This window comes from Aquarana catesbeiana, linkage group LG05 (genome assembly GCF_042186555.1).
Source record: "Aquarana catesbeiana isolate 2022-GZ linkage group LG05, ASM4218655v1, whole genome shotgun sequence".
Taxonomy (NCBI): domain Eukaryota; kingdom Metazoa; phylum Chordata; class Amphibia; order Anura; family Ranidae; genus Aquarana; species Aquarana catesbeiana.
The window spans coordinates 6,810,356-6,822,254 of record NC_133328.1 but is presented as its reverse complement, the minus strand read 5'-3'; the positions used below and the strand labels follow the sequence as shown (position 1 = coordinate 6,822,254).

Below are 11,899 nucleotides of genomic sequence, written 5' to 3'. Positions count from 1 at the left end.
ACAGAAGGTAGAAGAGCTTACAATCTATTAGGGTATATGGGAGAATATATAGGGTAGAAAAGCTTACAATCTATTGGGTTATATGGGAGAATATATAGGGTAGAAGAGCTTACAATCTATTAGGGTATAAAGAAAGACACATAAGGGAGAAGAGCTTACAATCTATTAATGTATAATGGAGGATACAGAAGGTAGAAGAGCTTACAGTCTATTAGGGTATAATGGAGGATACAGAAGGTAGAAGAGCTTACAATCTATTAGGGTATATGGGAGAATATATAGGGTAGAAGAGCTTACAATCTATTAAAATATAAGGGTGGAGGATATAAAAGGTGGAAGAGCTTTAAGCTATTATGGTGTGTAAGGAAGATATAAAGGGTTTACTGCCTAATATCAGACTGACTCTGGTAAAGGTTGGAGAAGGATTTGTACAACACCAGAGACGTCTTGTAGGATGAAACTCAGTCATTTTACACGTCCCGGCCAAGATTTCTGCTGACGTTCCCAAACAGCCATCTATAAAAATGAGTGACTATATAAAATATATAATAATACGTGACTGGCATGACACAATGATATGTGAGATGGGCTCTCCAGCCATAGAGATGTATGGGAAGCGGTCGGTGTCAGGAGAAGTTGGGTAATCAGAGCTCAGGCACTCCTAGGACATGTTATACAACAATCACAGTTGACATGGAACACCTCCAAACTCCGCCAGAATTTTAATTACATTTTTGTCCTCTGAACTGAGTTTTATGTTAATGAGGAAAAGTGGGCGGGACCTATAAAGCTTTGTACAGGGGCCTCACTTGCTCTATTCCTCTCCAGAGACTCACCAAGATGAAGGTTCCAATCTCCTGTCTGCTGGCTGCAGCTTTTTTCTTAGTCCCAGGTAAGCCGTCTGCAGTTGTTGGCATCGGATTTCTGGTATTTCTAGTTACATTTTTTCAGAGATGGGAACTTTGTGTCGTAGTGAGAGCGGAATTCAGACAATTATAACATCAAAATCAACACAACGCTGATCATGGAGGGACATCGGCAATGACATTAATGGATGGATCTCAGGGCTGCCAGTGAAATGGGACCATTTTTATATCGGAAGATATTTCTCATATCAAATGGATTTTTTTCTTTTGTTGTTTTACTTTTTATGATTTTTTTTATTGTGTCACAGTGGAAGTGTCATCTATTAGGGTATACGGGAGGATACAGAAGGTAGAAGAGCTTACAATCTATTGGGGTATAAGGGAGGATACAGAAGGTAGAAGAGCTTACAATCTATTAGGGTATAAGGGAGGATACAGAAGGTAGAAGAGCTTACAATCTATTAGGGTATAAGGGAGGATACAGAAGGTAGAAGAGCTTACAATCTATTAGGGTATAAGGGAGAATACAGAAGGTGGAAGAGCTTACAATCTATTAGGGTATAAGGGAGGATACAGAAGGTAGAAGAGCTTACAATCTATTGGGGTATAAGGGAGGATACAGAAGGTGGAAGAGCTTACAATCTATTAGGGTATAAGAGAGGACACAGAAGGTAGAAGAGCTTACAATCTATTAGGGTATAAGAGAGGATACAGAAGGTAGAAGAGCTTACAATGTATTGGGGTATAAGGGAGGATAAAGAAGGTAGAAGAGCTTACAATCTATTAGGGTATAAGGGGGGATACAGTAGGTAGAAGAGCTTACAATCTATTGGGGTATAAGGGAGGATACACAAGGTAGAAGAGCTTACAATCTATTAGGGTATAAGGAAGGATACAGAAGGTAGAAGAGCTTACAATCTATTAGGGTATATGGGAGAATACAGAAGGTGGAAGAGCTTACACTCTATTGGGATATAAGGGAGGATATAGAAGAGCTCACAATCTATTGGGCTATACAAAGCATACAGAATGTAGAAGAGCTTACAATCTATTAGGGTATAAGGAGGATACAGAAGGTAGAAGAGCTTACAATCTATTAGGGTATAAGGAGGATACAGAAGGTAGAAGAGCTTACAATCTATTAGAGTATAAGGGAGGATACAGACTCATTTTTAGGTGTTCGGTGGGCCTAGTAAACCATCATACAAATCCAATAAGGTTTGGTTCACACTTGAGCTTCTTCTAGTGTTTTTGAGCGTTTTTTTATGCACTTTTATACTCGCGTTCTTCAGGAATTTTCATACTTGAGCCTTTGTGTTTCAGCCAATGGAAAGCTGGTTACCAGAAAAAGCACGAAATCATGTGAATAAAACATTTTGCAGACATTTTTTAGACGCTCCTATTGAAGTCTATAGGGGGGGTGAAAGACTCTGGACAGAGCTCTGAGAGACACGTTCCAGGCTACACCACGCTCAGGGTGTGAAGAGGCACCATAGGATACAATGGGAATCCTCATGTTGAGTGTTGAAGGACTTCTAGAAAAGCACTTTGAATCCCTCCGGTGTGACCGGAGCCTATAGGTGAAGGACTACAGTGACAGGAGGATATCCAAAAAGAAAAGTCAGTGGTGGTCAATGAGATAGAAAATGGGCTTCCAAGTATCTTCTCCCCACCCCCACCCCAGGGGGTCTTTAAGCATTTGTGTTCAATATATTTGCAATAGACGGGTCATAAACGGATAGGACTATGAATGGAAGATAATTATGGGATACAAGAATATCGAGGAAAAGCATTTGCAGTAATATTTTGTCTTATCTTGATCACACTGATTAATGGTTTGGAAGGGATTTGATACCCATAGAGATAGAAGCCGGGAATTCTCTATGGTGAAGGTGCAGCTCTCAGTTCAGAGCTTATCAGTGATCATCAAAGCCGTATGAAACCCGAAAGCAAACATTTATTATATTGCAGCTCACCAATTCTTAGATGTGACGGCTGCCTTAGTTTTCTTTTTTAGGCTTTCTTTCCTCTATTTTCATCTGGTGATCCAGCCAGTAAGTGTGTTGTTTTTCAAAAGAACAGGCTGTCCTGCAGACGTGGCAGTTACAGAGATAAGACCAGGGCACTTTTTTCAGGGGGGGAACACAGTTCTGGCACCTCCACCACTGAATATATGTAATTGGAAGGGATGCTGGAGGGTCTACTGATGATGGCTGCTTGAGGATCTATTGTTGCTGGTGGGGATCTTTTTTTTCATGGGTTTCTATTTCTGCTGGGGGGGTCAGTTGTTGCTGGGAGGGATCTACTGTTGAGGGAAGGGCCTGTTTTTAGCTGGCTGCCAGAGGGTCTATTGATACTGGCTGCTGGGAGATATGTTGTAGCTGCAGGGGGCCTATTGTTGCCGGGGTAGTATTTTGTTTTGAGGGGGGTCCATTGTTGCGGAGAAGGATTTATTGTTGTGTGGGGTCTATTGCTACTGGCTACCGGGAAAGATCGGTGTGGCGGGAGGGACAGCTGTGAACAGCGATCTCCCTGTATAGCTTTTCAGCTTCTCCATCTCTCCCTCCCTCGGCTGTAAAAAAGCTATACAGGGAGATCGGTGATCACAGCTGTCCCTCCCACCGCACCGATCAATCCCAGCTGCTCCCTGTGTGCTCCTCCTCCGACCCCCCTCTATGTCCTTCTCCGCCCCCTCCTGTTCTCCTCCGGCCCCCCTCTATTTCCTTCTCCGCCCCCTCCTGTTCTCCTCCGGCCCCCCTCTATTTCCTTCTCCGCCCCCTCCTGTTCTCCTCAGCCCCCCTCTTGTTCTCCTCCGGCCCCCCTCTATGTCCTTCTCCACCCCCTCCTGTTCTCCTCCGACCCCCTCTGTGTCCTTCTCCGCCCCCTCCTGTCCTCCTCCGGTCCCCCTCTATGTCCTTTTCAGTCCCCTCCTGTTCTCCTCAGCCCCCCTCCTGTTCTCCTCCGGCCCCCCTCTATGTCCTTCTCCACCCCCTCCTGTTCTCCTCAGGCCCCCCTCCTGTTCTCCTCCGGCTACCCTCTATGTCCTTCTCCGCCCCCTCCTGTTCTCCTCCGACCCCCTCTGTGTCCTTCTCCGCCCCCTCCTGTTCTCCTCCGGCCCCCCTCCTGTTCTCCTCCGACCCCCTCTGTGTCCTTCTCCGCCCCCTCCTGTTCTCCTCCGGTCCCCCTCTATGTCCTTTTCCGCCCCCTCCTGTTCTCCTCCGGTCCCCCTCTATGTCCTTTTCCGCCCCCTCCTGTTCTCCTCTGGCCCCCCTCCTGTTCTCCTCCGGCCCCCCTCCTGTTCTCCTCCGGCCCCCCTCTATGTCCTTCTCCACCCCCTCCTGTTCTCCTCCGGTCCCCCTCTCCGTGTCCTCCTCCGGCCCCCCCCGTCCCCTAGCAGCCAGCTTCTCTCCTCTCCCACTGGCTGCTGGGGGAGATCTGTCAAGATGGAGAGCGGAGGAAGGGGCCGGTAAATATGTCATTTACTGGCCCCTTCCTTTTCTGAATGGGACATAGAGAGCGTTCGCTACCGATCACTCCTGTGTCCTGTGATAACTGAGCAGAGTAAACTGTGTGTTACTCTGCTTCAGTTTATGAATGGACAGGAGACTGTGTCTGTGTCTGTGACTGTGTCTGTGTCTGTGTCTGTGTCTGTGTCTCCTGTCCATTCATCTGCGGAGCGCCACCTCCCCGAAATGAGTTTTTTACAGGTTGGGGTGTCTGGATTGGTAAGCTGCGATATATGACATTTTTGGGTTTAATATCGCTTTAGATTTTACAACCTTTATATATTAAAAGCTAAGGGCCCGTTCACACCTGAGCGTTTTCAGCTCGTAGAAACGCTCATAAAACACTTGTCTCAAAAGTTCCAAAACGCCCCAACAAGCAAAATCCCATTCATTTCAATGGCCCCTGTTCACATCTGAGCGTTCTGTCGTCCGAAGCAAAACGCTTGAAGCTCAAAAAAGTACACAAGCTTCTTTTTTAGGCAGATTACAGGCATTTTACTGCTTTTTTACATTGGTGACCTTTTGACCTGTACAAAATCGTGGAAAAAAAATTGCGGCAAAGTCGCGTGACTTTCCACCGGAAAACGATAAGCTCAGGTGTGAATGCAGCCTATAAATGTTTCTCTATGTCGCCTCTAAGTTTCCACTACAACTTCTCTGATATCCTGCGGTTTTAGGCCGCATGTCCACGGGCTGATGACTTTATGCTGCCAGAAAAATGCATCTAATTGCACGTTATCAAATTTGTGTTTACACGCGTATGCACTTAAGCTCATTCGTTTGACTAGAACAGGGGTCTCCAGACTGTGGCCTGGGGGCCAGATGTGGCCCCTTGCTTGCCTTTATTCGGCCCTTGGGGCAATATTCCATCCACTGGGACCTTTGGGATGAATTATAGAGGAGACTGCGAGCCAGGCCTTCTCATCCAACATCAGAGCCTGACCTCACAAATGCTCTTCTGGAAGAATGATCAAACATTCCCATAGACACCCTCCTAAACCTTGTGGACGGCCTTCCCAGAAGAGTTGAAGCTGTTATAGCTGCAAAGGGCGGAGCCAACTCAATAGTGAACCCTACGGACTAAGACTGGGATGTCATTAAAGGTCATGTGTGTGTAAAGACAGGCAGGATTTATCCGTAAGGGGGAATGCCTGTCGTGACTTTCCTGTTAGTTCGGGGGTCATGGCATTGAGGTGGGCGGATATTTTGCTCCTTGGAGGCGGGACCCGGCACATTTGCCACATTGATGTTACATTTGTCACGCTCTATTTCTTCGGATATTTGCACCTTTACCTATTGTCACCTCATCAGTGTTTGGGACTATTTCTGATTTTCTTATATTGACTTTTATAACATTTCAGCATTGGTTTGTGCTGCACTCCTTTCTGTGTATTTGTTATATAGGTATTGTGAAAATAGCCTACAGTGTTCAGCTTGAATCCTTACTGGTTGTATACTGTATAGGGTTTTGTTTGCGCTGATTTGTTTCCTTCATTATATGGATATATTTACTGGTTTCATAGCTTCTCTACAAGAAGACTACAGAGGGTAAAATAAGTATTGAACACGTCACCATTTTTCTCGGTGAATATATTGGTAAAGGTGCTATTGACATTAAATTTTCCCCACATGTGGGTAACAATCCATCCAATCCATACATACAAAGACCAAAACAAAACCGTTCAGAAATGAAGTTCTGTGTAATAAAATGAAATGACACAGAGAAAAAGTATTGAACACATGAAGAAAGGGAGGTGCAAAAAGACATGGAAAGCCAGGACACCGGCTGAAATCTATCAGTAATTAGAAAGCAATCCCGCCCCTTGTCAGTGCAAATTAATAACAGCTGGGTCAGTCCCAACTGATGGCCTATAAAAAGATGTCTCATTACCAAGGTGTCACACAAGAAACATCTCATGATGGGTAAAAGCCAAGAGCTCTCTCAAGGCCATCACAACCTGGATTGTTGCAATACTTATTGATGGCATTGGTTACAGAAGGATTTCTAAACTTCTGAATGTGCGAGTGAGCACTGTTGGGGTCATAATAAAATATAAGTGTCACATAGATAGTGAAAATTGATAGAAGATTCACCACCAAAATCACCAGTCGCTTACCGGAACGATTGGACTCAAATAGGTATACACCTAACGAGTCAATCAGACTTTTGTGAGATGCCAGAGATGGTTCAGGCTCACAGCAAAAACACAGTCTCCAGGGGGTATTCAGAACGGTGGATGTCAGGAGATAGGACATTGAAGGAAGGATGAATGGAAAAATGTACCAAGACATTCTTGATAAAAATCTGCTGTCATCTAAAAGGATGATGATGATCAAACGAGGGTGGATATTTCAGCAAGACAATGATCCCAAACACAAAGCCAAGGAATCTCTCTATTGGTTTCAAAGAAAGAAATTAAAGCTGCTTGAATCAATGGCCCAGCCAATCACCTGACTTGAATCCAATAGAAAATCTATTGAAAGAACTAAAGATCAGAGTTCATAGAAGAGGCCCACAGAACCTTCAAGATTTGAAGACTTTGTGTGAAAGAATGGGCCAAAATGTCCATCCAGAGTTTCTGGTTTATACACCGGATACATCCTAAATATAGAGCCATTTATCCAACTGTCCATCCAGAGCCTCTGGTTTATAGACCGGATACATCCTAAATATAGAGCCGTTTATCCAACTGTCCATCCAGAGCCTCTGGTTTATAGACCGGATACATCCTAAATATAGAGCCATTTATCCAACTGTCCATCCAGAGCCTCTGGTTTATAGACCGGATACATCCTAAATATAGAGCCGTTTATCCAACTGTCCATCCAGAGCCTCTGGTTTATAGACCGGATACATCCTAAATATAGAGCCATTTATCCAACTGTCCATCCAGAGCCTCTGGTTTAAAGACCGGATACATCCTAAATATAGAGCCATTTATCCAACTGTCCATCCAGAGCCTCTGATTTATAGACTGGATACATCGTAAATATAAAGCCATTTATCCAACTGTCCATCCAGAGTCTCTGGTTTATACACCGGATACATCCTAAATATAGAGCCATTTATCCAACTGTCCATCCAGAGTCTCTGGTTTATAGACCGGATACATCCTAAATATAGAGCCATTTATCCATCTGTCCCTCCAGAGCCTCTGGTTTATAGACGGGATACATCCTAAATATAGAGCCATTTATCCAACTGTCCATCCAGAACCTCTGGTTTATAGACCGGATACATCCTAAATATAGAGCCATTTATACAACTGTCCATCCAGAGCCTTTGGTTTATAGACCAGATACATCCTAAATAAGAGCCATTCATCCAACTCTCCATCCAGAGCCTCTGGTTTATAGACCAGATACATCCTAAATATAGAGCCGTTTATCCAACTGTCCATCCAGAGCCTCTGGTTTATAGACCGGATACATCCTAAATATAGAGCCATTTATCCAACTGTCCATCCAGAGCCTCTGGTTTATAGACCGGATACACCCTAAATATAGAGCCATTTATCCAACTGTCCATCCAGAGCCTCTGATTTATAGACTGGATACATCGTAAATATAAAGCCATTTATCCAACTGTCCATCCAGAGTCTCTGGTTTATAGACCGGATACATCCTAAATATAGAGCCATTTATCCAACTGTCCATCCAGAGTCTCTGGTTTATAGACCGGATACATCCTAAATATAGAGCCATTTATCCATCTGTCCCTCCAGAGCCTCTGGTTTATAGATGGGATACATCCTAAATATAGAGCCATTTATCCAACTGTCCATCCAGAACCTCTGGTTTATAGACCGGATACATCCTAAATATAGAGCCATTTATACAACTGTCCATCCAGAGCCTTTGGTTTATAGACCAGATACATCCTAAATATAGAGCCATTCATCCAACTCTCCATCCAGAGCTTCTGGTTTATAGACCAGATACATGCCAGATATGTTGAGCATGACTTCTTCTCAGTGCTTGAATACCAGCCGCATCTGTTCTCTCTCTGTTGAGGGGCTCTGTCCAATTTGGATGTATGTTTTTTCCTTTTATTCATTCTATTAAAGTTTACGATCCTTAATTATCTGCTTGGAAAGAATGATTGTATAGTATGCTTTGTCAGATTACTAACCTATATCGTGTCTTCCCGACCAGCCTCCACACAAAACCGAACGGAGTGCTATTTCTGCTATGATCCGACAGAGGTACAATACTGCAACGAGATCAAGACCTGTCCATCGAACTATACTTACTGTAAAACTGTCACATCGAGTCCAAACACGGGTGAGTGAGTGTCCTGATTCAATGGGGGCATCAACCGGGGTCATGGTGGCTGTATGTGATAATTGGGTGGTGTGATCCTGGAGATACACATGACAATGTGATAGAACGATCAAACCTTCCATTCTTTGTTAAAATTATAAAGACATAAAATGGTGGTTTTGATGGACTGCTAAAGAGATGGGATCAAAGTTGTCCCAACTAAACCCATGGGAAAACCCATCAGCTATCACTGAGATTGCTGTAGCTTTTTTCCATCCTTCGTGGTATTTGATCGCTTCGTTTTCGAGAATTATATTTGATCATTTTTGGTGGAAACAGAAGTGGTTGAAATTGATTGAAAATTGCCACGTGTTTGAAATGCTTTTTTTTTTTTCAGGGACAACACAAACCTCAGCATCTCATTTTATTAAAGTGGTTGTAAAGGCAGAAGGCTTTTTTTTACCTTTACCTGATCTCAAGCTTTAGTTTCAGTTTAAATAGTTTGTTTGGACTAAGATGGCCCAAACTAACAATTTTCCTAATATATGCAGCTGCTGGGTGTGCTGTATAAGCTATATGTACACTACAGTATATTACCAAAAGTATTGGGATGCCTGCCTTTACACGCACGTGAACTTTAATGGCATCCCAGTCTTAGTCTGTAGGGTTCAATCTTGAGTTGGCCTACCCTTTGCAGCTATAACAGCTTCAACTCTTCTGGGAAGGCCGTCCACAAGGTTTAGGAGGGTGTCTATGGGAATGTTTGATCATTCTTCCAGAAGATCCATTTCCATTTGTGAGGTCAGGAACTGATGTTGGACAAGAGAGGCTGGCTCACAGTCTCCGCTCTAATTCATCCCAAAGGTGTTCTATTGGGTTGAGGTCAGGCCAGTCGAGTTCTTCTGCACTTTGTGCACTGCTCCAAATCATTTGGTGGAGGGGGGATTATGGTGTGGTGGTTGCTTTTCAGGGGTTGGGCTTGGCCCCTTAGTTCCAGTGAAGGGAACTGTTAAGGCGTCAGCATACCAAGACATTTTGGACAATTTCATGCTTCCAACTTTGTGGGAACAGTTTCAGGATGGCCCCTTCCTGTTCCAACATAACTGTGCACCAGTGCACAAAGCAAAGTCCTGACCTCAACCCGATAGAATACCTTTGGGATGAATTAGAGCTGAGACTGCGAGTCAGGCCTTTTTGTCCACATCAGTGCCTGACCTTAGAAATGTGCATCTGTAAGAATGTTCAAACATTCCCATAGACACACTCCTAAACCTTGTGGAGAGTCTTCCCAGAAGAGTTGAAGCTGTTATACCTGCAAAGGGCGGAGCCAACTCAATATTGAACCCTACGGACTAAAACTGGGATGCCATTAAAGTTCATGTCCATGTAAAGGCAGGCGTCCCAGTACTTTTGGTAATATAGTGTAGCCGAGGCTACATACAGCAGTCTTCCAGGTATGAGATGAGACCTTCCTGTCTCACACCCGGAACAAAATAGCGTCGGTCTGAGAGTCACTCAGCCTTTATTAGGCAGCTTTGTATTCTATCAATGTGTGAGTGTCTATTAAGGAATCTGGAAGTCCCCTTTATGATATGGGGTACATTATTAGCTCTTATTTCTCATTCCCAGAAAGAGTAACATTGTAACAAACACACGTACACACTTACTAATGTCCCCTGATGTAAATCCATCAGCAATCAAGGCATCCAGTGATGTGAACATGGGGCTGGGGATCCTGGGTGATGTCATTGACCATATTTGTTCAATAGAACTCAAGGTTTGGTCGAAACCTTTTGCTAATCCCAATTGGCCAAATATGGTCATGACCAATGTTTGGGGATAAGGGCCTCAAAAAAAATGTGAGTGCTTATAAAGAAATGTGGAAAACCCTTTAAAATATGGGGCCCTCAAAAACCCACCCCCTCCTGGGGGGGGGATGGGTACAGGGTACATTAGTACCTCTTATTACTCATTCACCAGAAAGAGCAAAATGTACTGTAAATAAACACATGGATGCACTTACTAAAGTCCATCATCAATCAAAGTGGACCATAGGTGAAGTCATTGACCATATTGATGCAATAGGGATGATGTCATTGACCATATATGGTCATTAGGGATGAGCTCAAGGTTCGGTCCAAACCTTTCACTCAACCCAGTTGACTATATAGGGATGTAACCAAGTATGGTAAATGACATCACCAAGGATCCTCAGCCCTGTGGTTGTCCACGCTGAACATCATATATAGTACTGGTATCTCTACCACCACCACCTATGACAGATTCCTATCTGGCAATGGTTGGTATGTTGTGTTACTAACTCTGGAGATATTTTATACTCCACTGATCAATTAATGTGCCCTGGTAATTCTGCCTCTTTGGGCATTATTGAAACCCTGACGAATAGGTGATCGCATGCTAAATCTCACAATTTGATCTGGCACTGCTGTTGTGTTTTTTACGTTTTGAGTCACATTCTGGGTCCCCGCTGAAGGGGAGACTTGTTTTATGTTAGCAGCCTCAGCAGAATAATTATGTTTCTTCGTCTTACTGAACGAATACATTTTGAAGTCCCAGCTCCTCTTGGATATGTGGTTTTTGATGAGTTCTAGAAGGACCACTTCCTCTGAGGCCCCTCACCGCTATTTTCAGGATTTGGTCCAACCAAAGCTAGCGTTGTTTTATGATAATTACTTTTTTTCTTCTTTGTGCATTTCAGGCTTCCCCTACGACACATCAACACTGATGGTCACCAGGGACTGTGCTCAACAGTGTAGTGACAGCGACTCGGATGACTTGGGCTCAGAACGTGAACTCTATTGCTGCGAAGGCAATCTGTGTAACAGTAAGTATGGAGTTGTCTCAAAAGCCAGCAGCCACCGTGGGGCATCGACCTACCACCAGCAGAGCGGAGCTTATGGCGGACTCATTATGGTCTTTAGTTTGTTCATTGTTCTTATCCCTTCATGGGTCTGATGACAGTTTCTGCTCTCTCTCGAGTGCCACCTAATGGACTATATCTCTTCCACTGATGAACTGTTCAACTCCATTATTCAAGTGAAACTCCAGACTATTTTTGTTTCTTACGTGGCTTAAGGAAAGGTTAGAGCCTTTGTCACCTTTTGTGTTATTGATTTCATCTGGTTTTTTATCTGGGATGCAGGAAAATCCCACTAGAGGTTCTCATTTTCCACTAAGAAAAATTTGAAAGATGTTAAATTATGTATGTAATGATAAAATAGATTAAATTCTAGATTATAATAA

General features: G+C 43.7%; 1 protein-coding gene across 1 annotated transcript; it reads left to right on the top strand.

Annotated features, from left to right (window-relative positions):
- Nucleotides 1-738: 738 nt before the first annotated feature.
- LOC141144057 (secreted Ly-6/uPAR-related protein 1-like) lies at nucleotides 739-11,899 on the top strand. Its single transcript, XM_073629413.1, has 3 exons — nucleotides 739-892; nucleotides 8,528-8,656; nucleotides 11,355-11,899. Exons 1-3 carry the CDS (start codon nucleotides 841-843, stop codon nucleotides 11,609-11,611), a joined length of 438 nt encoding a protein of 145 aa, XP_073485514.1. The 5' UTR covers nucleotides 739-840; the 3' UTR covers nucleotides 11,612-11,899.

Bases quoted from the DNA above. Each gene is read 5' to 3' on its own strand.
- LOC141144057 (XM_073629413.1), top strand. From the start codon at position 841: ATGAAGGTTCCAATCTCCTGTCTGCTGGCTGCAGCTTTTTTCTTAGTC. The intron at 893-8,527 runs GTAAGCCGTCTG...CTTCCCGACCAG, and splicing joins AGCTTTTTTCTTAGTCCCAG to CCTCCACACAAAACCGAACG. The intron at 8,657-11,354 runs GTGAGTGAGTGT...TGTGCATTTCAG, and splicing joins CACATCGAGTCCAAACACGG to GCTTCCCCTACGACACATCA.